Source organism: Schistocerca serialis, chromosome 4 (genome assembly GCF_023864345.2).
Source record: "Schistocerca serialis cubense isolate TAMUIC-IGC-003099 chromosome 4, iqSchSeri2.2, whole genome shotgun sequence".
NCBI classification, from domain to species: Eukaryota; Metazoa; Arthropoda; class Insecta; order Orthoptera; family Acrididae; genus Schistocerca; species Schistocerca serialis.
In genome coordinates, this window is record NC_064641.1 from 557,028,528 (window position 1) to 557,054,522 (window position 25,995).

Below are 25,995 nucleotides of genomic sequence, written 5' to 3' on the forward strand. Positions count from 1 at the left end.
AAAACTAAAACTGTGTAAGATTAAATAAACGAATATTACTTAATCCATGTGCATTATCAGCAAATTACATATGGCAACCAGAAACTTACCGTCATAAGACTTAATACTGGTTACTCTTGGCCTCTTATTTCTGTACTATAGACTAAACGTTGCTTAAGCGAACAAACTGTAGTGCTGATTTCTTTCTTTCTTTTTCTCGCAGAAAATTGATGACATTGAGAAATATTGATTCAGTTTGTCGTGTATGTAAATTTTTCGTTATATGTGGATGTAACAATGGGAAGTTCCACATTGTTCACATTGACTTAAGAATTAATAGAGGTCTTTAGAAACAATCTGGTCATTATAATATTTGAACATACTCTAGTTTTATCGGAAGTGTATAAACCATTTTCTTGTTCACCTTGCCAATAGTCATTTCTTAAACTACTTTTAGGAAGACTGCAGATATGAAACCAGACAGATTCGGGTTTCTAACGTTTGTATTTCTGAAATTGCACAAAATAATTTATAGTCGTAGTATATGTTGTACATTGAAAACAATACTACATGTTCTCTGATATTCCAGTGCACTGAAGATATTGCGATAAAGTATAGCAGAAAAATATGCATAAATGTGTCATTGTGTTGTGGACGTATGCATATTTGTAACTTTCAAGTAATTTCTGTATCTACAGTTTTACACTGTAGGAAAGCAACTTAATCAGATGTGAAATGTAAGGTTGGTAAAGCATTAGTTACCAGTCACATTGTTGGGAAGTAGTCTACATTATATAAAAACAGAGCATTTAGGCATACTACATTTATTTGATACATAAAGGAGAACAATAAATAAACAAATCGAATAATACAATAATTTCAGCTTGTTAAATATTACATTGTAATTAACTTATCGATCCATTACTATCTGCACCCAATTAGTCTTTCAATACACAGTTATACTAAGTGGGCTAGGATGTGAACGAATCTGTTATCTAGAGATTATACAAGGAATTAACATCTAAGACTCTTTTTCAGTAACGAAGGCTCGGCGCTGTACCAGCCTGCTACTGGCGCTCGAAAACCTGCCGATTGCGAGGAAAGATTTGATAGGGCAATCTAACGGGTGGATGCAGTTTACTGTTCATCAGAGAAAAATGTTATTTGGTGGAAGACGAAAAGGAGCAATAATGACGGTTGTATTGTCTCTGTCACGTGTGGATATCATTCCCACATTTTTCTCGAGTGCGAAATGTTAGATAATGGCTCGTTATGTACTACATTATTCATAACTGTTTTACCGAAAGAGTAACACTGACTAAACGTAATGAAATCCTCATAAAGTAAAAGAGTTTCATTTGAAGCATATAAGATGCAGAAGATATCAAAATTATTTCTGTTTATCGCTTCACAAGTAGCGTGCCGGTGTTAGTGTAACTTCAGACATAAAGCGGAAGAGAAGTAGCTGCATGAAACCGCTGGCTGATCACAGGAGGAAATAAGTTATTTAGCCAAGAAAATATCAGGTAGAGATCGGACTGAGGACAGAGGAGTCTCCCTTAGTGCTCGAAACGCAATTTGAAGCACTATGGTAGAAAAACTGGAGATTACGTTTCGGACGTTAAACTAATTTAAGCCATCATGACATCCACGATATCTGTGATGTTACGGTAATAGTGTCGTCGTCGTGTAACGTAATCACGAGTTAATCCACTGCATCTACTCTTCTAAACTCAATAAAATGCGTGTCATAATCAGTTAATCAGATCGGCATGCATGTAAGAGCGACCACATTCTGTTTTCTCATGAAATTATATTGAAAATAGTACTTCGTCCAGACAGTTCAACATTTCACGCAAGTAGAGTATATTAGAAATAACGAACATGACTAAAAGTGGCAAAAAAATAATACTGGCTTTTGTGTGTCTGTGTGTGTGTGTGTTTGTGTGTGTGGTGTGTGTCTGTATGTGTGTTCTACTGTTAAGGGTTACTGGATTTAGAATATTTCGTTTCATATAGTTTTATTGTTACAAGCTGCAATGCACTACAGGCCCAGAAACTTCATCGTTCAGCATTATTTCATCAGAATGTATATTCGTCTCCACAAGTGTTGAGGGGAGTTTTATCTAAAAGAAGTATACAGTTTTCATTACGAAACCTTCGACTATGTTTGTAGGTTAGCAACAATCCTACCTTTTTAAAAATAATACATTGAGTTCAGAAATAATACGTGTTATAGTTTCAAAAGGAAGAGTTCATGAAGACAGACGACTATTAAAGTTTAAGTAATGGTATTTTAAGTAGGCACACATAAATAAATTTGGTACAATGAGCCATAAAGATTCGAAACAAATGGCAGCTGAACCTCATCAATATTGTTAAACTATAGTAAGACTACTCTACACATCCACGATATTTCAAACAATTACATATTTTTATACGATTTGACAAATTTTTGTCACTGGCTTGCCAGTATATTCAAAACTGGGTTTGGCAGAAAGTGAGCTAAGTGTAAGAGCGCAAGGTAAGTGCGTGGGTGGTGCGAGGCAGTCGGCAGTCGCGGGCGCCGGCAGAGGGAGAGCCCGTGGGCGGCGGTGGTGGTGGTGCGCCTATTTGCCCCACTTCTGGAAGAGTCCCATACGCTGGCAGCGGCAGTTGGCGCCCCACAGGTTGCACCTGCAGCTCGAATTGTAGCAACAATCCTTCGGCCGGTGGTCGCAGGTGCCTCCTCGGCGGATGCACGCGCGTCTGAAAAGGTAAATGAAGGAAGAACGTCTGCAAAGAAATGAGAGAGCTCAGGGAAAAGTCGCCGACAGAAAAGACACAAAGAGGACGACACAGGACATCACACATCAAAACGACACAAGTGGACGAACACGACACAAGGATACACAGATAAATATAAACACACACATCAACAAAAGACCAGGTGTGGCTGTCATCTGCTCTAAGGTAATGATCCCTCAACCAGTGCGTTGGTTTTAGCAGTATAGTGATTAACTAGGCGTGCACCTAATGCGAGTGATACGTTTTTGCCTCGCTCCAAGTTTTGAACTAGTTTACCCACTCACATGAAAGGCTCCAAATGACATTGCATCTTCATATTTACTACTGTCATGGTAAAATAATGTATAAGTAACAAAACAAATCCTATAACTGATGGAGGACTAACCTCTTCGTCTCAAAATAGCAATTGCAGCCAACGTTCCCAGTTATATGTTACATAAAGTCCTCTCTCTATCTTCCCCTCAAAATTTTACCGTCTACAGCTCTGTCAAGTACTATGTAATTTACATCGTGTTGTCTTAACACGCATCATATCATCCTGTCTCTTTTTCTAGACAATGTTCTCCCCATGTTGCTCTCCTACCCAATTTGGCCGAGAACCTCTATATTTCTTATCTTAACAGTCCATCTAATTTTCAACATCCGTGTATAGCGCCAAATCTCAGTCCCTTCAGTTTTCTTATTTTTTTCCATGATACAACCAGTGCATTATTGGATATGAAAAATACAACCTGGAAGCCATATTATAAATGTGGATTAGGGCTAAAAGAAGAAGTGGATTGTACATCTTACTCTCTGTCAACTACTATGACAAATTTATGATGAAGTAACAACCTAAATTACGTTCTTTATGGCTTCATTTTCTTGCAAGCTGCAGTACCGAAGATTTTTACTTTTTCAGTCTGCAATAGGTGAAATGAAACTTCCCATATTTTTGGTCCTACAAATACTTTACTTCCATATTGAAATACATTTCTCCCCTGTTTTGTATGTGAAATGTATTTATGACATTACATATGACTGGTAGATACACGTTGGTAATTTTCAATGTATAAAAAAATTATCTGAAAGTATCTAATCAATGTAGCAGATAGCGAAACACAAACAATTTTCTTAGTGCAAATACTAAAAATATGTAGTATCATTTCACGTTAACACGACGCTTTTTAAATTATGCAGCATCAAACATAGGTTTATAATAATTAGCTACGTAGGAGTAGGCAAAATAGTCACTTTCTTTGTCGAAGTGGAATATCCGCTCTCTGTAACAGTGTTTCTGTGAGGAACAGTCAACAAACAAATGCAGAATGTTTTGCATATCACAGAACCGTTGAAATCATTCAGAGACATTTCACCTAGGTATGGCGGGCCAACATTCTTTGTTATTAACCGGTAATTAATTTGTAAATATGTGATTTTAAATTCTGATCATTCATTGTGGACATGGTTGACTTAGTAGTCAACCATGTCCACAATGAATGATCAGTAGTTTAAGTGAAGATAATTCACGAGTAAAATGTAACCATTCATGTTTTTGTCGAAATATTTATTTATTGCCTTTACTAGTTCTCAAATATCAGAAGGCTCGCTGATGGTGAAATTTTCAGAAGTTAGGATATTTCATAAGTATTGTGAAGTTAGCCATGAAAATCTTCCCCTAGACAGAAAAAGCGGAATATTGATATTACATTCTTATTTATAGCAAATAATTACGTATTACGCTAATCTATTTATCGTGCGTTCATGGTAGTTATTACAGTAAGTCAAATTTTCCTTTATCACAGTATCTGTTGTTAAGGGATACTGGTTTTAGAAGGCTTATGCCTTTGACCATGCCCGGCCGGAGTGGCCGAGCGGTTGTAGGCGCTACAGTCTGGAACCGCACGACCGCTGCGGTCGCAGGTTCGAATCCTGCCTCGGGCCTGGATGTGTGTGATGTCCTTAGGTTGGTTAGGTTTAAGTATTTCTAAGTTATATGGGACTGATGACTTCAGCAGTTAAGTCCCATAGCGTTCAGAGCCATTTGAACCATTTGAACCTTTGACCATGAATTATTGTTTCTCTAAGCGTCCACTTTCAGTCGCTTGATATGGAGTATTAACCTTCGGACGCCAAATGTCTTTAATAGAGAACACTGTGGCAAGCAAGTATTCATATTTACTGTGATTAACTAATAGAAGTTTAGATTCACTGAATTACGAGACTGGCAAAGCAACGGCCCAAAAGCACGTGACAGTGTGAGCTTTAACAATGAAAATACGAAGCACGGAGACACTTCACCAAATATCATATATATGTCACAAATTAATGCAGCATTCTAAGTAGACCAAACTGCGGTCAGAAAATGATCACTTCATTGTTTCCTCAGCGTCCAGTAATTTGCTATAATTATAATATACATGCAAGTCATTGTAAAATGTCGGGCTCTCTTATCCCTTCTGTCAAAGTAATAACAGTAAGAATACAGCTCCACTTTTTCCATACGTGTTTGTTAATGTGTTCTATCCAAAAGTATCCACCAGTATATAAGACTAACATCCGCATTTTCTTCCAGCTATAATCCCTGAAAATATCACCATTCTGTAGTAAGTTAATTGAGGCTTGAAAGTGATTAATGGACAAAGGAAATTTTCTAGTTAAGAATAAGTGACCACGATTTTTCCAAGTTTTATCTACACCTGTAAATTCCTGTTTTAGGTATCTAAAAATTGCAGAGGAGACTTTGTAGATAAACTTTTCATAAGAAACCCATGTCCACAAAATGTACCTCTCGTAAAATTAAAAATCGAAGCTCTTTGAAACTCTCGTTTCATAGTACTGACACCTTGGGGACGATGATGTCTGAGCTGCGTGCCCTACAGGAACAGCTCCACATTGTCACCCCATTGTTTCTTGGAGAAAGTGTATTGTGACGCATTGTTTTATACACACGGTCCAAAAACCCTGGTGCGCGTTCCTCGAGAATCACGAGCAGCCCTCCTAATCGTGTAGTTACTAATATCTCGCAGCAGTTATTATAGTCTGCGGGAAATAATATGTGATGAACTTGTGTATGTGCGTCGAACTCTTTTTTATTGTTCTACTGTGAAAACTACCATTGCGTTAACGTAGTACTTTTGCAACTATTGTTGGCTGTATGGTCATTGTTGTTCACAGCCAAAACTTAAAAATAAGAAAACAAAGAAGCGATCCTGAAAATCTTCTCGATACACTCTTCTACAGCTCTATCATTACGCACCATACCGTGAAGAGGGCGTGATCCGATGTCTTAATTTGTTTTATACCCAAATAGTAATCTATCAAATATTGGTTCTTGATTAAAAATTCATCTACTAATCTCCTCCAAAGCCCTTAAAAATCTTGAAAAGCAATTGCTGTGCACTCTATGTAACTAATTTGAAAGTAATCGTAAATCAGGGAGGCTCAGTTTAACAACCTCGTAACGCACGTCTACCTCCACACAGGAATTCAACAAGCTGTTACCTAGTATGCAGGAGAGGTTATGTTCTAAAAACAGCTGACAGCCACACCTGCAACACACAATAAATACATAAAATATACCTAATTTATAAGAATTTCAAATATTATTCACATTGAAAATGCCTTTGTCGATAAATTACAGTTCATTAGACATGTTTACTTCCTTCTTATTTCTGTAAGAAAATTATACTTTTTAATATTTAGAGACTGAAGGAAAAGTAGACTTCAAATTGCTGACATAATATGGACACTCACGCTATTAACAGAAACACGAGAAGTAGATAGGAATAGAGGTAATGTAGAATTTCAGGAAAAATAATTGAATGTTACAAATATTTGGAAGGCAACGTGACTGAGGTATTATTCCTTCGCCATTTAACATTACATTGGATAACAACGATTAAGATCCATACAGCAATTAATCGTTCCCTGTTTCAAAACTAACTTAGAAGACAAGCCTCGCTCAACCTATAACTGAATATATTAAATCCCAATATTATTACGACTATGAGAAACCACAGTGTGACTGTGCTATCTTCTATACGTTCTGTCATCATTCCATACACCTTTAACTGTGAACATCTATCTTCACCGAGGCCAACGTCGATTGCACGGCGGGGTGTGCAGCTTGATATTCTTCATCTATTTGGAATGACGATCTAGAATACGGTAACAATGATCCTGTATTCGCGGTTGTCGTTTCAGGGACGCTGTATATGTTGGTAAACGTGTATTCCAACATGAATTGTTAGTCCCCTTCTCTGCTTGTACCTTTCTGTCAGTCTCTGATCTGCACAGAATCTCTCCAGTACACCTCGCTTGACATCCCAGTCAGTATAAAACATTTTCTATGAAAATCAAAAGCTTCCAGTCTGGCGCAGTGCAGTCTTTCAAGGAGAGTCATAACAGCGAACACGCCATTGCAGAGTGAAAGATTCCTGGAACCATTTCCTTGGCTATGGCTAAATAATACTTCCCGATATTAATCCTAGCAGGAGTCCAACAAGGTGTATAAGTCAGATTCTATGGGTTTTCGGAAACTAACTGAGAGATGTTTGTAGAAATGAAGCTATGAAACAAGCTCATCAGTCACTCATGAAAAATGGGTAGGTAAGAACGCTGACCACGAATGGCAACTCCAAGTGCGAAACTCAGTCCAGAACGGTTTTATGTAGCTTAGGTTCTTCGGTAGTTTTCTAAAAATAATTGGATTTTGAAACAGTCAGTATTTGAAGTTGGTTTAGATTTTATGCTTTTTATACCTTAATCAACAGCTGGTTGATACTTCATACTAACAAGTAACTTATTCTCTTTCTAAAAGTGCATAATGATGTGAATTATTTTGTTACGGACTGTTCGCATACTGTTGTTCACCTATTAATGAATTTCCATAGTGATGAACAACTGAACATGACTGTAGACATTGCTCTCATGTGAGAAGTCGTCGTCGTTGAGGAATTCCCACAATACGGGAATTTCATCGGCGCAACTGACCGACGTCTTCAGATGTGGCGGACACACTGTCGCACTGCGATCGAAGCCTCATACTTACGCCAGTCTAAGAAGAGATGGCAGCGAGGCAGTGTGTTCACCACATCTGAAGACGTCGGTCAGATGCTTCGATGAAATATTGTGGGAATTGTCAACGAGATCCGACGTCTCACTCGAGAACAATCTGTAAGTCGGGAAAGCCTCAAGTTGAATATGATGGCTAAACTGCAACAGTGACTCAAAGGACTTCATATACTAAAAACTATGAAACTGAAAACTTTGAAGGTTGTTCACAGTTATCATTAAACTTTCATGGTATTGTAAGCATTCCGAATGCAAGCAGTCGTTTTGTTCATTAAAATTATATTTTTTATACACACAAGCAAACATGTTATATTTTTTATGTTGTATATTTTTATTTCTTGTTATCAGATGCCAGAAAATGGAATGATGAGACGTTATAAATTAGCATTAGTGTGAGGACAATAAGAAACTGCTGTATCGTGAGGCTTAAGCTCTCGTCACACGATATGAGGCAACTAACGTTGACGTCCGTCAGGAGAGAAAATGTTGTCGGCACACGGGACGATCTGGTTAAGGTGATTTTACCCTCCTAGCGCTCTCCAGCGGCAGTTGTCGGCTTTATTTGGCTCTCAAATTAACCTTGTGATTTATTTTTCTGCTCACAGTCGGCCGCTGGTCTTAACTCATAAGTCGGAGAATGTAAATGTTTTGAGAGCCAGAGCCGTTAGCATTGTTATGTCTACGACTGGCTATCAGAGTAACAATCGCAACAGGCAGTTCGTGATGCACAACAGAGCAATATCAGTGGTAGAGAGGCTTCAGAAACTCTACGAACGATTTCAACTGCTCTAAAATTACAAATGCAAGCACTATGAAAAATTTCGGAAAACTTCAGATGAACTGGATTACGTCCTCGTTACGGTGAAGTGGAATATCAAAAGTCTTGGGCAGAAAGAAACGAAGCAAAATTTCTCTGATGTTGTGGCTAGTAAATAAAAGTATCGAGAATAACTCAATAGATCACTGGGCTCCCGTAAAAAAGGAAATGCGTAAAGCGGTGCAGGTTACCATAGGTACATTAAAATACAGGGGTCGAAAATCATAGAATATCCAATTAATACTCCATCTCATCGTTCAGAGACAGAAGTATAAATAAGCAGAGTGTGAGAGAGGATAGCTAGACGCAAACGTAGAATGCAAATGTTGAGATGATCCGTTAAATTCAAAAAAGATCGCCATAACAAAAGTTTACGCCGTGTATAGGAATCTTGAATGTAATTTCGGAGAGATGAAGGCTAAAGTATGATATATAATTAAGAAACTCCTGATAAACGCAAAAGGAGGTCGCAACCTGTACGCCGGAGGCTTTTACAATGTAAGGTAGCTATTCTTAAACATAACAGAAAGATGGAGCAAGTTATAGATGACGAAGTAAAATAGTGAATGTCTGGCAGAGAGCTATATGGCCTCTACTCAAACAATTTAGCAGTACTTGATTTATCTTCAAAATTATTGAAATCAGACGGAATAGTGGAAACTGGAAGATTATTTGATTCAATGTGAAGAAAACCTTACGAAAAGTCATCCTATTTCTAAGAAAAAATATGATTTACCCTCCACCGAAGAAGTCACGAGTACACAAACGTGAAAATTATTGGACAATACTTGTTGTCTCATGTCTAAGGTATTTACTTCAATAACGGAGAGGACAATACAGGAAAAACTGAAGTGGTGCTGGACGAACATCAGAGCTATTATGGGTTATGAAAAAGTACTGTGTTGTGATATATCACTTATTATTGAATGAAAGAATAGAGAATAATCGAGACACTTACGCAAATTTGTGGGACTATAGAAAGCCTAACAGCACTTAAGATGGAATAAGTTTCTATAAATCATCGGTTGACTGTGAAAGAAACAGAGGCTAACTGAAATAATAAATCTATAAAGTCAAGAACAATAAGTTTGTGTATGAAGGATACAGAAAGAACAGAGCGTTTTTGCCCGAAATTGATGTTGATTTATAAGAACTAGTGACTATAATGGTATCAGAAGAAGAATAACAACTTATTTAAGCAGATTACAGAGAAAGGCGAAGAAAGATGGTGCTATTGGATAATCAATAAAAGAATAGTGAGAAGGAAGTATTTGAAATGTAGTCCCAAGAACAATTTATCAGCAGACTAATTACGAAATCAAGAGGCACCTGAAAAAAAAAAGACTTAGAAAGAAAATCACTGGAAAACTGTAACCATTGGAGGATATATATTTGTAAAATATCTGTTAAGGCTGCCAGTAATTGTTGATTTTGAGGTATGAGAAGATGAAAACAAATTACAGAAACAGCCAAAAAAATAGAATATAGATCACAGTGGACTTTTGGTGTAGCCAAAATGTAGAGATCAAAAGAGTAACATAGACTATAGTAACCAACGGACGGTCCTTAGCAATCGGGAGAGAATATTTCTTCAAGTTCAGTCTGAGACTTGCTATATCCACAGATGTATATAACAGTCACATACAATGGGATGTTCAGAAATACTAGAAATTTCTTAACTCCAATAGAAATGATGTAACGATAAACGCGTACTTTTAAAGTGTTTCACGAAAACAGAACTGGTGGGATTATCTCAGAATTCAAAAAGATGTAACAAATTTTCATATCTTAGCGGAACGACAACTATCGAATTTAACGGTATACAAGGAATAGTCTGTCCAGATCGCCACTAGAAATTATTTATTGATCCGGGTAATTAGTTTCAGTCCAAGCGACGATCTTCAGCTTTCTTGATGAGGTGAGGATCCGTTACACGCAGCAGCTCCGTGAACCGCCATCAAGAAATGTCTGCTTTGAAAATGGTCACTTCGACTGAAACCGGGTCCCAGAATTATTTATTAAGTAATTGTTGCGATCTGAACTGACTATTTCTGTTATACTCAAAAAGATATATATTAAATCATTTGGCTCAGTAACATTTCCTCATCATTGCATTTGTTATAAAAATAAGGAGCGTCTATTTCTCTGTTTTTTGATATGTACAGGGTGAACCAGAACACCCCCGATAAACCAAAAGAGCAAGAAAAATGTCGATTAAACATGGGCTTTAAAATGCATACCTCAAGGGTTATGAGCACTTGCTCAGTAAAAGAGACTTGCTTCAGAGCATCGAAGATGTACAAGTGCTCATATTTCTTAAGATATGCGCTTTAGAGCCTATGTTCATTCGACGTTTTTTTGTTGTTTTGGTTCATACCACCATCTCTCAAAGTTTGTCGATGGAGTTCTGGTTCGCCCTGTATATCTTGGAAGAGCCGTTGAATGAAGTGGATACTGCCTTGAAAACATTAGATAAACACCAACAAATAGGTGATAACATTTCACAGCACAAATTGGACGACGCTGAAGGAATTAGATTACCAAATGAGACACTGAAATAGGCAGATGAGCTTAAGGAGGTTCAAACTAACTTAGGTTGCAGTAGTTACTCGAAGATGAAGCGGCTTTCAGAGGATGGAACATGTGCAATGAAATGAAGAAATCGATCCATGCGTCATTCAGGTATACCATACTACACCTTACACGGTCGAATAGCTCATAGAATTTGTTTATTGCACGCACACACACACACACACACACACACACACACACTCACTCACACACACACACACACACACACACACACACACACACACACACACACACATACAGAGCAGAGAGAGAAAAAAATGGTTCAAATGGCTCTGAGCACTATGGGACTCAACTGCTGAGGTCATTAGTCCCCTAGAACTTAGAACTAGTTAAACCTAACTAACCTAAGGACATCACAAACATCCATGCCCGAGGCAGGATTCGAACCTGCGACCGTAGCGGTCTTGCGGTTCCAGACTGCAGCGCCTTTAACCGCATGGCCACTTCGGCCGGCGCAGAGAGAGAAAGAGAGGGGGGGGGGGGGGGGGGGGGGAAGGGAGGGAGGACGGAGACGAGACCTGTATTTTTATTTTTATAGTTTATATGGTACTGTCCTACCACTAAAATAATTTCTTTTCTCGGTTTCGATCAAGATTTGAGCGAGAAGTTTCTCGATAAATTCGAGAACTCACTTCGACCTATTACCTATCAGGAACCACTCATGCCACATCTCCATACCCATTAGCTCGGATGAAGTGGGCAAAAAACGGAAAGTTCTAGAAAGACCCTAGGAAATGGAATTTAATAAATAAGAAAAAAAAAATCATACACCACAATACAGCAAAGGAAACAGTATCACAATAAATGTGAAAATTCTTGTTGAGGAGTAGCTATCAAAATAACTTTAAATGTTTTCGAATTTGGAACGTTGCACCACGAAATTTTAAATAATCGACGCTCGCAGGTGCGTAAATAGTATACCGTCTCCCAAATACCTTAAGAATCTATTTTACTAAGTACGGCAGGTAGGAACACGAGGCCCACGAGAAAGACAGACCGCAGCGCGTACGTCACGAAGATAGCACTGAACTCGCTCGCTCGTACAGTCAGCAGACAAAATATGTTTCTAAGCCTGTTTAACGCGCGGCTGGGCGTGCACGTACTAACGAGAATTGCATCTTCTGCTGAAATCTGCTACTATGAAATCTTACTGATTACCAGTAATACAACAAAATTTAAGATCGATACTCGATATAAATGGTATAGCGGCTTGTCTATAGCATTTATTCACTTTTCACTTTTTTCTCATTTCATACAAGAAGTGGTGCCTTATGCAACTGATAATCATTTTGGTATGATTTTAATTTTTTTGTCTCCTATGACAGCCGTAGGCCTATGGACTTCCGATCATTGTAAGTGTTGTGTTGGCAGAAGAGCCAACACCGTGTTACTAGAGGAGGCCGAAATGCACGCGTTTTAGCTCATGCAGGCTGGCGTGAGGAGGGAAGAACTATACTGACGTGAGGTCTGGTACATGACAAGGAATTAGAATTCAGAAAGCGGACGTAATTAGTTTGATACTTTACTTTAATCCTTAATGATGAACGTCGCTCTTGACGGTACATGATTCACAATATTATCTATTCAAAATACATTCGTAGTAACTGAATATGGCGCCTTGCTAGGTCGTAGCAAATGACGTAGCTGAAGGCTATGCTAAACTGTAGTCTCGGCAAATGAGAGCGTATGTAGACAGTGAACCATCGCTAGCAAAGTCGGCTGTACAACTGGGGGGAGTGCTAGGGAGTCTCTCTAGACTACAACTGCCGTGTGGCGGCGCTCGGTCTGCAATCACTGATAGTGGCGACACGCGGGTCCGACGTATACTAACGGACCGCGGCCGATTTAAAGGCTACCACCTAGCAAGTGTGGTGTCTGGCGGTGACACCACAGTAAGACAATAATAGTAAGACTCCATAGTAGCGGATTCCAGTAGAATATGTAGTTCTCGTTTGTATGTACACACCTAGTTACGAGTTAATAGGTGTCGAAACGTAGTTTGTCTGCTGAGTTGAGCGAGCGAGCGAGATCAGGCTTACCTTCGTGATGTACGCGCCGCGGCCTGTCTTTCTCGTAGGCCTCGATTGGAAAACATGCGACGTATTATCCCGGAAGTTAATTTAGCGACCCACGTACACGCCAGCTGCACCGGCGAGAGGAGCAGAGCTTGAGTGTGGGGCCCACCTTTACAAGCGCGACCCATCAGCAGCTCGTACCCTTCCGGTGCTGCATAAATCGGCTTCCAATATCCGGGCTGGCGCGCGGCTTTACGATGCGAATGAAGGTTAATAAAGCGCCCCCTGCCGGCCTCCTCAAGAGCCCGGGTCACGGATCACACCGCCGTGAAAGCGGAGGCCACGTCCGGCCCTTCGAGCTACCGCAATCCCTGCCTACTCAACAAGCGTATGCTAGTAATTAAAAGGAGATGTGACCTATTAGGAGAAGCCGCCTCCGTGATGTTTCCGAGAGGTACTGTTACACTATGAAAACGTTGTTGTTGTTGTTTGTACGATGCCTTACATTTCTCAAAAAAGTGGCCTCGCCAAAGAATAAATTTAGTCACCGATAGGAGATATCATGCTAATACCGCGTCTGGTCTCGATAATGCCCTCAGTTTGCTAAGGAGGAGAACACACAACAATCTTCAAGTATACCTTTTCAGTTAAATCTTTGGGGCTGAGAAGGCGTGGTCGATGTATAAAAGTGCTTCCTGCCCTTTCGTCTCCAACTGCACGAGACATCTTCTGATGTAAAACAGCTACTACCGTTAAGGCGTGAGGGTCCCTCGCACTTATTGAAGGCATAGAGGTTACCACAGTAAGCCACGTGATGCCGAGTGTGTGACTATCTCTGGATGGCGTCAACTTCTCGATTAAAAAGAATATTCTGTTGGCGCAAAGTCGACATCCATATTTTATCCAAACCTTCTTCTTTTCTGTTGAAATCGTTATGGTGTCTGTGAATCTCTGTTGCTTCTCTATATATGCTTGTATGATAATGCGATGTCCTTGCTAAAACAAAAACAGATGCCATTAAAACTTTCGGGTTTAGAGCCACAAAATCTGCGAGCCGGTTTATTTGCAGGATGAACTAAACTACTTACGGTCGGTATAGATATTTTAGTGAGGAGCGAGATCGATCACTCAAACAAAGAAGACAGGAAGCCGGAAATACTGAGCAACAACAGCCGCCATTCATTACTAAACTTACGGATTGCATTGGGGAGTTTTGGCCAGGTATGGGGTCGAAACGATCTTTAGACCCACCAAGAAGATTAATGAATATTTAAGAACGGCAAAAGATGCACGGCATCCCCTAACAACAACTGGGTTACATAAAATTCCGTGCAGTTGCAGGTAAGTGTAACCGGAACGACGAAAAGAATTGTCAACACCCATTTACCCGAACTCAAAAGGAACTGTAGTCTGAGACATAGTGAAAAATCGCCCGTAGTAGTACATGTTTTCTGATATTGAAACCACGAAAAAAAAAAAATGAGACGGACGTTTTGGCAAGGACATCTCGTCATCATGCACGCATGTATAGAGGAGCAATAGAGATTCATAATCACCACAACAATTTTAACAGAAAAGAAGAATTTTTAAAAACAGTTAAAATATGGATGTCATCTTTGCGCCAACAGAATCACAATCGATTATTTTTAATCGAGGATGAAGACGTCAGCCAGAGATAGTCACACAGCCGGCGTCACGTAACGTATGGTGATACCCTCTATGCGCTTTATAACCGCGAAAGGCCCTCAAGCTTTAGTGGCAGTAGCCGTTTTACATCGGAAGATGTCTCTTGCAATTGCAGACGAAATGTTAGGAACCTGTGTTATACACAGCCTGGAAATTGTAATTGAAGAGATGTTCTTGTTGTTGTTGCTGTTTTTGTGGTGGTGGTAGTGGTCTTCAGCCCGAAGACTGGTTTGATGCAGCTCTCCATACTTCTCTGTCCTGTGCAAGCCTCTTCATTTCCGAATAACTATTTCAACCTACATTCTCCTGAATTTGCTTACTATATTAATTTCTTAGTCTCCCTGTGTGATTTTTACCCCACACCATTCTCTCCAATGGTAAAATCGGGATCCTTTGTGTGTCTCAGAATGTGTCCTATCAATCGAAGGCTCCTATTAGTCAAGTTGTGTCGCAAATTGCTTGTCTCCCTAAGTCTGTTCAGTACCTCCTCATTAGTTACACGATCTACCCATCAATTGTTCAACATTCTGATGTGGCACCACGTTTCAGAAGCTTCTATTCTCTTTTTGTTTTAACTATTTATCCTGCATGTCTCACTTCCATACTTGGCTACACTCCAGACAATTACATTCAGAAAATATTTCCTAACACTTATATCTATATTAGATATTAATGCATTTCTCTTCTACAGAAACGCTTTTCTTGACATTGCCAGTGTACATTTTATATCATCTCAGTTACGTCTATCATCAGCTATTTTGCTTCCGAAGTGGCAAAGCTCCTACTATTTCAAGTGTCTCGTTTCCCAATCTAATTCCCTCAGTATCGCCAAATTTAATTCGAGTACATTCCATTATCCTTGTTTGCTTTTGTTGATGTTCCTCTTATATTCATTCAAGACGCTGTTCATTCCATTCAACTGCTCTTCCAAGTCGTTTGTTGTCTCGGTTAAAATTAAAATGTGATCGTCAAATCTTAACACTTATTTTTTTCCCTCAAGTAGCCTTCATTCCTTGTATTTTATCCTTGTTACCCTCAGCATTTGAAAGAAAGTATTTCCGTCAAGTTGGCAAAAGGTTTCTCGAAGTCTACAAACACTATAAACGTAGGTATGCCTTCCCTTAACCTATCTTCTAAGAGAAATCGTTGAGTCAGTACTGCTTCGGTGTTCTTACACTTTTCCGGAATTCAAGTTACCAGTTTTCCCATTCTCCTCTAAATAACTCGTGCAAGCTCAACTTTTTAATTTGATGGTTCGGCAATTGTAACACCTGTCGACAACTACTTTCTTCGGGATTGGAATTATTATAATTTTCTTGACTTCCGAGTCTAGCTCTCCTGCGGCTTTGCGTAGTTTTGACGGAATGTCATTTACTCCAGGGATCTTGTTTAAATTTACTGATGATTAAATTCAATTGAGAAATCAGATTGTGGGGATTCTGATTGCTACATATGACCGATATTCTTTCACCTTGAACTTTAATTCCACTCTTGAACCTATTTTTGTTTCCATAATTTATTCTAGTGTATACAGATTGTACAGTTGGGACGAAAGACTACATCCCTGTGTTACACACATTCTAATCCGAGCACTTCGTTCTTGGTCAACCACTTTTACGATTCCCTCTTGGCTCTTGTACATGTTGTATATTACCCGTCTCTCTCTATAGCTTACCCCAATTTTCCTCAGAATATCGAACATCTCGCACCATTTTACATTGTCAAACGCTTTTTCCAAGTAGACAAATCCTATGAACATACCTTTATTTTTCTGTAGTCTTGATTCCAACACCGGGCGCAAAGTCACCATTGCCTTTCTGATGCCTATACCCTTCCTAAAGCCAAACTGATCATCATCTAACACATCCTTAATCTTTTCTATTCTACTGTGAATTATTCTTGTTGGCAACTGTGACACGTGGTCTGTAAACCTGACTGTGCGATAAATCTCGCACTTGTCAGCTCTTGCAGTCTTCATACATTCTACACACCAAAGCTCTTTTAAACCCTGATTCCAGTAGTGGATACCCTATCTCTTCTCTGTCAACTCCTGTTTCTTCTTCTATAACGTCAGGCATCTTCCCCCTCACAGAGGCCTTCGGTATACTCTTTCCACCTCTCCGCTCTCTCTGCATTTAACAGTGGAATTCCCGCTGCGCTCTTAATGTTACCGCCCTTGCTTTTAATTTCACCGTTGGTCTTTCTGACTTTTCTGTATGCTAAGGCGACCTTCCGACAGTCATTTCTTTTTCGATGTCTTCACATTTTTCATGCACACATTTCGTCTTAGCTACCCTGTACTACCTATTGAGTTCATTCCTCAGTGAAAACGATTCTTCCTGTCTAATCTCTTAAGCTTCACCCTACTCTTCATCGCTACCAAATAGTGATCTGAGTCTACATCTGCTCCTGTGTACGCCTTACAGTCCAGTATCCGATTTCTGAATCTCTGTCGACTATGATGTAATGTGACTGAAATCTTCCCGTATCTCCAGGCCGTTTCCAAGTACACCTTCTCCTCTTGTGATTCTTGAACATAGTATTCGCTACTACTGGCTGGGACATTAAAGTCGGGAATCTTTCGCCAGTGGAGAGATCGTCATGACACTTTTTGGTTAGAGGCCATATGACCTGTGAATACACTTTATGTACGTTTAATGCCCCCTGTATCCTATTATCGTTGGTCATTGCTGATTTTTCCGCCTTTAGGGGCAGTTTTCATCCCCAACGGCAAGAGAATGCACTGTATATCTCTCCGTCCCTCCGCTCTCTTTGACGAAGCCGTTGGTAAAATGAGGGCGACTTTGTACGCCGGAAGTCTTCGACCGAGTCAATGCTAATTATTATTCAAAATTTAAGCGATGGCAGTTTTCGAACCCAGACCGGTGACGTTTTGAATACTGGTCAAAGGCGCTACCCATAGTCCACGGATGGTTACGATGTAGTGTCCAAATACTAACAATGTTCTCGTGGCTATGTCGTTAGCTATTGGCAATACGTGGGACACATAGTTCAGTGTGGATATTACCTGTGTTTTTGCAAGTCCTACCCTCTGTATTTCGCCAAGCTTATTCATGCTGTGTGCTTGGACTGAAACACGTATGCTCGCTAAGATTTTCTTATAGTTGGCAACGAAGATGTGCTGTATATTATACCTATACTCGATGCCTAACGTATGCATGTATGATACCACTTTTATTTCCCCGGGAAGTCCTCGGCCTGCATTCACTATACTTGATTTTGTCTTGTTCACTTTTGCACCTGACCCCATTTCGTAACTGCGTATAATTCGTAATGCGATCTGTACGTCGTTTGTTACCACAAGACCTGCATTGTCGGCGTTTACCTTGTAGACAATTGTTTGGACTTGTATATGTAATCATCGACGTTTTTAGAATGAAATTTTCACTTTGCAGCGGAGTGTGCGCTGAAATGAAACTTCCTGGCAAATTAAAACTGCGTGCCGGACGGAGACGAACTCCGGGTACTAGTTCTCTAAGGTTGACATGAGAGCTTCTGTGAAGTTTTGAAGGTAGAAGACGAGGTACTGGTGGAACTAAAGCTGTCCTGAGTCGTGATTGGATAGCTCAGATGGTAGAGTACGTGCCCGTGAAAGGAAAAGGTTCAGAGGTCGAGTCTGGGTCCGCACACAGTTTTAATCTGCCAGGAAGTTTCATCGAAGTTTTTGCTGCAGAGTCACCAGTAAAGTTTCGGTAGCTATGGAAAACAAGGGTATCGACAATGGGCTGCCCTGCCTCGCTGAACTATTGAAATCAAAACTCTTCGATAACTGACCGTTGATCATAATTTTGATGATCCATTCTCTGGTATTCTATGTATTACGTTGAAAAACCGTAGTGGAAACCCCATGGCGCTCATTGTCTGTAGGAGACACTGATGATTCACCATGTCAAAATCCGTTGCAAAATCTAGTGACATTATTGCACACCTAAGTTCAAGAAGGTCTGCTGGAACTATAATGCCTCTATAATCACACATGGTGTGGAGGATTGACCTGTCCTTGCCTATACTAGTTCGGTAGGTTCCGGTGATCTCATGTATTATCCTTTTCAGCCTTTGTGTAAGGATGCGACTAGGCGAGGTAGCCGTACCGTCAGGGGCGCATTGCCACGGTTCGCCCCCCAGCCCCCCCCCCCACCCACCCATTCCCCACCACACTCCGTCGGAGGTCTGAGTCCTCTCTCGGGCATGGCTGTGTGTGTGTTGTCCTTCACGTAAGTTAGTTTAAGTTAGGATAAGTAGTGTGTAAGCCTAGGGACCGATGACCTCAGCAGTTTGGTCCCATAGGAACTTACCATCACCAATGATTAGGGCCATTATTTTGTAGTTAAGCAGTGTGATGGATCGAACGCTTCCGAGAGACACACTGTGTGGGTTTTTCGGAATGAGCACAACCGTTCCTTTCAAGAAATCTTTCGGATTTTCGAAGTCAGGGGTCATAAGTTCGTTACACATTTGTATTAATCAAGGTGTCAGTTGTGTTTGGAAGACCTGGTAAAACTCTGCAGGCGTGCCATCTGGACCATGTTATTTGTTTTCCGGACTAAATGCTGTTGCAGCATGTATATCATCTTCATCGATCTACTCTATAGAACTGTGAGATGCGGTAATACTTAGCTTCCCTTGAAGATTTCCTGTTATCAACAGTACTGTATGTTTCTTCTTTGCTTTGAGTGGTTAAAATGGTTCCATCATTCGTTTTGACTTTGTAAGAATTTTCGCTCTCCCCTTTCCTTTTCGCGTCCAAGCTGAAAAACTGACGTTTCTTCTCGGAAAATGGTGTCCTGCCTTCTCTATCGACCTTTGCGTCCTTGTAATTGTTTGCGCTTCAGAGACAAACTTTTAGATTTTTCTTAATCCGGATATAGTTTCCAGTTGCCTACGAATCTGGTTTATGGCCATCCCTCAGGCACTGGTAATAAAATTTAGCCGTTTTCTTATACCAGAAACTTTTTTCGTGCGAATAGCCCAGTAACGCTTTTTATAGTTTCGGTTTGTCTTATTGAAGCCACCACGTGAAAACAGAGATATAAGAAGTAAACTTCCGCTCACATTGCTCACTTCTGTTGCTAAAACACTCGTGACATGCGACATTTTCCAGTGGGCGACATTTGATTTCCAGTATCCTCTTGCTCAATTGGTTTTTGTGCAATCCATATTTAATGTGGTTGCGTAAGCAGAATGCTCGAGATAGCTTGGAGGCCACACTGCGGTCTGCAGTACTCTGTTTTTCAAGTTGATAGATGCGTAGAAGCTGTCTAAATGGCTCGCTGAAGTGTTCCTAAAGAAGTAAAGTCAGGCATGTCACCGTTTTTAAGTTCCCACGTGTCAGATAATCTACATTCTTTCACTATGTTTTCTATCTGTATGGAAGTGTTGAAATTGGGGACTTGATCTTTCGGATTTAAAACGCAATTTAAGTGTCCTGCAATTATTTTAGTGTCATAGCGCACACCGGATAACGGAACAACTTCGTGTTTGAAAAACTCTGCACTACTGCGTCGATTGCTGCTTCCTAACGTGAGTAGATGTTGATGATTCTCGTGTTGTAGAACGTGCAAGCAATGCCTCTACCATTACAAAGAGTTTCAGCGTCGTAAATGACCATTCCTTCATACGGTAGCACAGCTGTTCCTGGTTCACTTCCATGTCCAGAACTAAAAATAGCACGTATTTGTGTCATTTAATTCAGTTTCTTTTACTTCTTGAAATAAGGCAAAGTGGATATCGGAGACACACAAAAAATCTTTCAGGCTATTTAACTTACGTGAACTTCGAATACTGTTTACCTTCAAGATTGCAGTTGAGTAGGCTTGAAGGATTGGGGGGGGGGGGGGGTATAATTTTTTGAGCATTGTTGGTTAAAGAGCTCTCATCACTGCCAGCAATGCTTTGGCAGTTTTAATATGTATCTGACGCATAACCACTTCCCACCGTCTGATCAGTTAAAGTCCACTTCCACTGGTTAATAGATCCTTCGCACAGTCAGTCATTGTCTTCTCAGTAGGTGCCGGTACTTCGTTCATCTCTGTGTCCTTGATTGGTTCGTCTGCCCAGTTCCCTTGAGTGGTAGGATTATTTGCACTTTGTCCGAAGTCACGAGGGAGCTGTCTGTCTCGTGGTTACTGGTTGCACGCGCAGCCTTTGAACGCATCAAAGTAACAATTTTCTAAGCCCCTTCTTGTGCAAGCCTTCGCTTTTTGCTTTTATTGGGAACGGCTTTTTACTGTAGCTCCTAAAAGTCCGCTACAGTTTCGTGACTCTGATTAAAAATGTTATTGTCACCAGATGCTGCTTCAGGAACTTTCGAATCATTTGAGATGTTGGTGACGGGGGCTTTCGTCACAGGTTCTGTGAGTCGTGGTTTGGTCAAAGCCACCCCCGCCATTTAGGTAGTCTCCATTGAAACGTCACTTGCACTAAAACAGTCGTTCGTGAGTGCTGTCGAAATCGAGGCAGGTGCTTCTCGTACAGTGACAGCCGCTACCGTTATGTTTTCTGATACCTTAGCGACTGGAGCAGTCATCACAGGTTCTGCCGGTTGCAGTGTGGCCAGGGATACATACGCCGTATCTGTAGTCTCCTTCGGAATGATTCTTTCGCGAACACTGTCATTCGACATCGCTACCGTAAGCAAGGTGGGTGGTTTCTGTCGAATATCAGTCACCGCATATGTTAGCGGCGAGGCGGTAGTAGACGCGGGACTTACGGATCGCTGGCCGGCAGCTAGGCCACGCGCCTCTCTAAACATTGGGAGCGGAAGTTACACGTTCCACTGTATGCAGACCAAATTCTGGATTGCCCATCATAGGTCATTAGGGTTCTATATTCGCACACATTAATGTAGAACGGAATATATCTTTGCAGACCAACTTTCAGTTGTCTCATGTCGTTCAGTGCAGGGAATGTATAGACACTGGACCATTTCTCGACAATATTACTTAAAACTTTCTCATAACTCGAGATTATTGTAGGGATGTATTCAGCAGGCACTTCAAACGGCAACTCAAAAATTCTGACTGTTCTGATACCTAATACGGCATGTGTAACGCTAACATCACCAATACTGCCACCACAGTGTTTAAATTTTAAACTGCCTCCAAATTTTAAACTACCTCCAAGCGATTCTACGACTTCCTCGCAAAATTTTGCATTCCTTAGTTTGACAAAACAGACATTGCAGACAATCAACATATGGATTCCAATAGGATCGTCAAAATACAGTTTCAGTTCTCCTCTAGGGACTTTTCAACCTCAAAGGAAGAGGATCTAATGTAATTTCCATCTAAAGTGAATTTCAAAGTGTCTTTTCTACTTGGCTGAGACATCATAGAACTTTTTACTATTCAAACGCCCCAAGTACTGACAGCTGTAAGTTGCAAAGCGCACAAACTCACCAAGCTGCGAGAGAGGTCAGGTGCAGAACATTGCAGACAACCGCTGAGCACCGCTGTCGCCAGCGAACTGGTCTCGTATGTAATAGAGCTCTGGCAGTTAGGATCACGTTATTCGTTAGTTCTGAACTTGTTCATCCAGTAATTGTCTCACCCAGTTTAGCCGCTATTGTCAGCTTTCTGCTATAGCTTGAATATGAATTATGTTTAATAATCCATTTGGCTCACATTATGACTTTAAAGAACAATGAATCGAAAGAAAATAAAGCGAAATACCTGTTATCTCATTCTTGTATTAATAAAAAAGTGAATACATTAAATGTATTCGCAGTTGCGTATGTGAACAACTATCATCTGTGTAATACAATGACGACAATAAAAGTTTGTGCTGACTGGTACTCGAATCCGTATTTCCCTCTTATTGTGAATGGTCGCCTCACAATCTTTTTAACTGTTCAAACCGAACGGAAAAAACAGCAACCACAACGAGATACGAACCTCCGTCCGACACATTATACGATTAACGTTCTATAACGCTATTTTTCTTTTGTCTTTTTATTTTTTTTTCTCTTTTATTTTTCAATATTTTTATTTGACTAAAGTAAACTTTATGAAGTTCCAAGAGCAAATTGAAAAAAACGTTTTGTTTGCTTCGTGACAAAAATGATCACTGCACTTATTCTGCGACTTGTATAGGAAAACGGAACAATTTAGTGAAAACAAATTCATCTACCACTTTATTTACTTATTTGTTTTTATTCTCTGCCCAATTTCTTTTTTTCGTTGAAGAAATAACACAAAGGAACACTTCTAAAACTTGCCACGTGCTGCGTCGATACTCCACGAGCACCACATTCTATGAATTTCTTAAATTTTTTAAATTATTTTTTAGTTGTGGAGCAGTCAGTGGCAGGCCGGAAGAGGCAAGAAGCGCAGGGTTTGAACTCCGAGGCCTGGCCATGATGTCTCCCCCCCCCCCCCTCCCCCTACCGACGAAGTGAACTGTCACAGTTCTTTTTTTTTTTTTTAATCAACAAGTACAAGGAAACCATACACCAAAAAATTATGACGATAATGTAACGAAAAAGTGCCACCTTGTCCCACCTTGTCCGCTGGGATCCCCTTATCGATGCGGGCGGTCAGTAATAGATAGTCGTAATTTCAAAGGGTCGTCACTAGTCGTCAACCATCTGAGTGTCCGGGGCCGCTTCATACTGTCAGGGACTGTTTCTGTTCCCGTATGGGGATCGTGGAAGCATAACGTCTGCGAGTCAGCTTCTTCTCACAGCTGGCACACCCCACCCCACCTAGGTGGTGGTTACATGAATGACGACCCCAAGTAGTTAGCAAAAAGGTTCCGGCATTGCCCTCTCTTCGTTAAGACCATGAAATTGTCCACCATGTAATGCCACAAATCCAGGCTTTCGCCGTCACTTACATATAGTGTATCGCCTTTCCTTTTACCCAATGACCGCATTCATTCGGGTCATCAGGAAACAGACAGTGTCGGAGGTAGAGGGCCACATAAGCAAAAGGGTGGCGTAAGAGGAAAGACAGTATCTGGCGGATCAATTTCTAGCACTCGCGTGAGGGGGGGACAGTTGTAACACGACTGATAAACGACAGTCATAGGCAAACTTCTCTTTGTTGTCAATAATGTTTCTCCACACTCGTACATTCTTCATGTACATTCCCGTATAGGGGAGACACTTCAATTGAAAGTCACTTGTCCGCTATCGGTAGATAAATACGATATTTTAGTGCTGTCTTGTTCATAATTATGTTCCTTCTGACATGCATGCAGGTCACACTAATCATATCAGCTATGCTTAAAGCAGGTGATAGTATCATAAGAGACACATGTGGATATTACCAGTATATCAGTTTAAGACTCCATAGTTGCAAAATATTGACACGACGTATATCCAAAGGAGTGCAAAAGTTAGTAGAAGCCACACTCAGGAAAGATCAGTTTGGGTTCCGGAGGAATATAGAAACATGCGAAGCTCTAGTGACCCTACGACTTTACAATATAGACAGAAGAAAGGCAAACCTACATGTATATATAGAAAGATTTTCACAACGTTGACTGTGAAATCCTGAAAGAAGCAGAGGTAAAACGCAAGGTGCCTAAAAAATCTGCAACCTCTTAAGAAACCAGACTACAGTTGTAAAATTAGAGCGGAATGATAGGGAAACGGTGGTTGAAAACGGAGGGAGGCAGAATAGCGGCCTATTACCGACATTGTACATTAAGCAGTTATTACTAATGAAAAGCAAGTAGTAATTCGCAAAGGGAATTAGTGTTCACAGAGATGAAACAAAAACTGTCCGCTTTGTCGTTGACATTATAATCCCGTCAGATTCGGTAAATCTTTTAGAGGAGCGATTTAATGGAATGAACTGTATCTTGAAAAGACGTTGTAAGTTGAACTTCAACAAAAGTAAAGCAAAGGTTACCTTACATAGTCGAATTAAATCAGCCTGTGTACGTAGTATTAGATTAGGAAATGGGAAATTGTAAGCAGTCGATGAGTTTTGCTGCCTGAGCACAAAAATAAGTGACAGCGAAATAGAGAGGATATCAAATGCAGACTGGCAACAGGGAAACAAACGTTTCTGAAAAACAGAAAATCGTTCACATCTAATATAAGCTGAAATGTTAGGACGTCTTTCCTGTAAGTGTCTCCATGGACTGTAGCCTTGCAAAAAGTCAAACGTAGTCTATTAAGCAGTTTAGACAAGAAGAGAATGGAAAGTTTTGAAATACGACAATACAGAAAATGTTGCAAAATTAGGTCGGTATATCGGGTAACCAATGAAGAGGTACTGAACTGAATTGGCGAAAAAATAAATTTGTCGCATAACTTAACCAAAAGAAGAAACAGTTTATAGGACACGTCCTGGTATATCGAGGAATCGGCAGTTTCGTAATGGAAAGAAATATTGGAACGAGGGTTAAAATTCTATAGGAAGACAAAATTTAGAATACAGTAAGCAGATTACACTGAATTTAGGTTTCAGTAGTTACAGATGGATGAGGAGGCTTGCATAGGATACACAAGCTTGAAGATCTGCAGCAAAATGAGTCCACAACAGCAACAACAACAACAAAAAGTTTTAAATTCTCAGCAATATAAAAGAAAATAATATTCAAATAAAAAAATGTTAGCACAAAAAAATTCACTGACACTCTTGACAGTATATGTAAAGTAGTAAAACAAATCTTTGCTGGCTTATCATACAGAAAACCGTCTCTGTTGCATTATTACATGCTTTTGACTCTTCTTGAACCCACATGTAGTCCTACTCAATACTTTGAGAACGTTAGTAAGTTGTTATCCAGAATCTAGAAACAGACTGCCGAATATTACTTACGGATATTACTCATATTTTCGCAATTTGTATATATAAAGAGTCAAAAACATCTACATGGCCTCGAAATACGCAGTACTAACAAAAAGTCTCTGAATCACAACAAATTGTTGTACCTAGCACGTTTGCTTTTCAGATTTTGTAAATCTGAGTTCTCGTATTTCTTGCACAGACACCGTTCTATCTGCAGACTCTATTTGAGAACACGTCGGACTCTGCACACAATTGGTCTCTCGGTTTGCGAGACAAGCCGTACACCCTTTCTCTGCTCGAA

General features: G+C 40.2%; 1 protein-coding gene across 1 annotated transcript in view; it reads right to left on the bottom strand.

Annotated features, from left to right (window-relative positions):
* Positions 1-787: 787 nt before the first annotated feature.
* LOC126475288 (uncharacterized) overlaps positions 788-25,995 on the bottom strand; it is a 410,573-nt gene continuing 385,365 nt past the window's right edge. Inside the window, exon 4 of the mRNA XM_050103046.1 lies at positions 788-2,727. Within this exon, the coding sequence (XP_049959003.1) occupies positions 2,589-2,727 (139 nt within the window). The 3' untranslated portion in view covers positions 788-2,588. The remainder of the gene's footprint in view (positions 2,728-25,995) is intronic.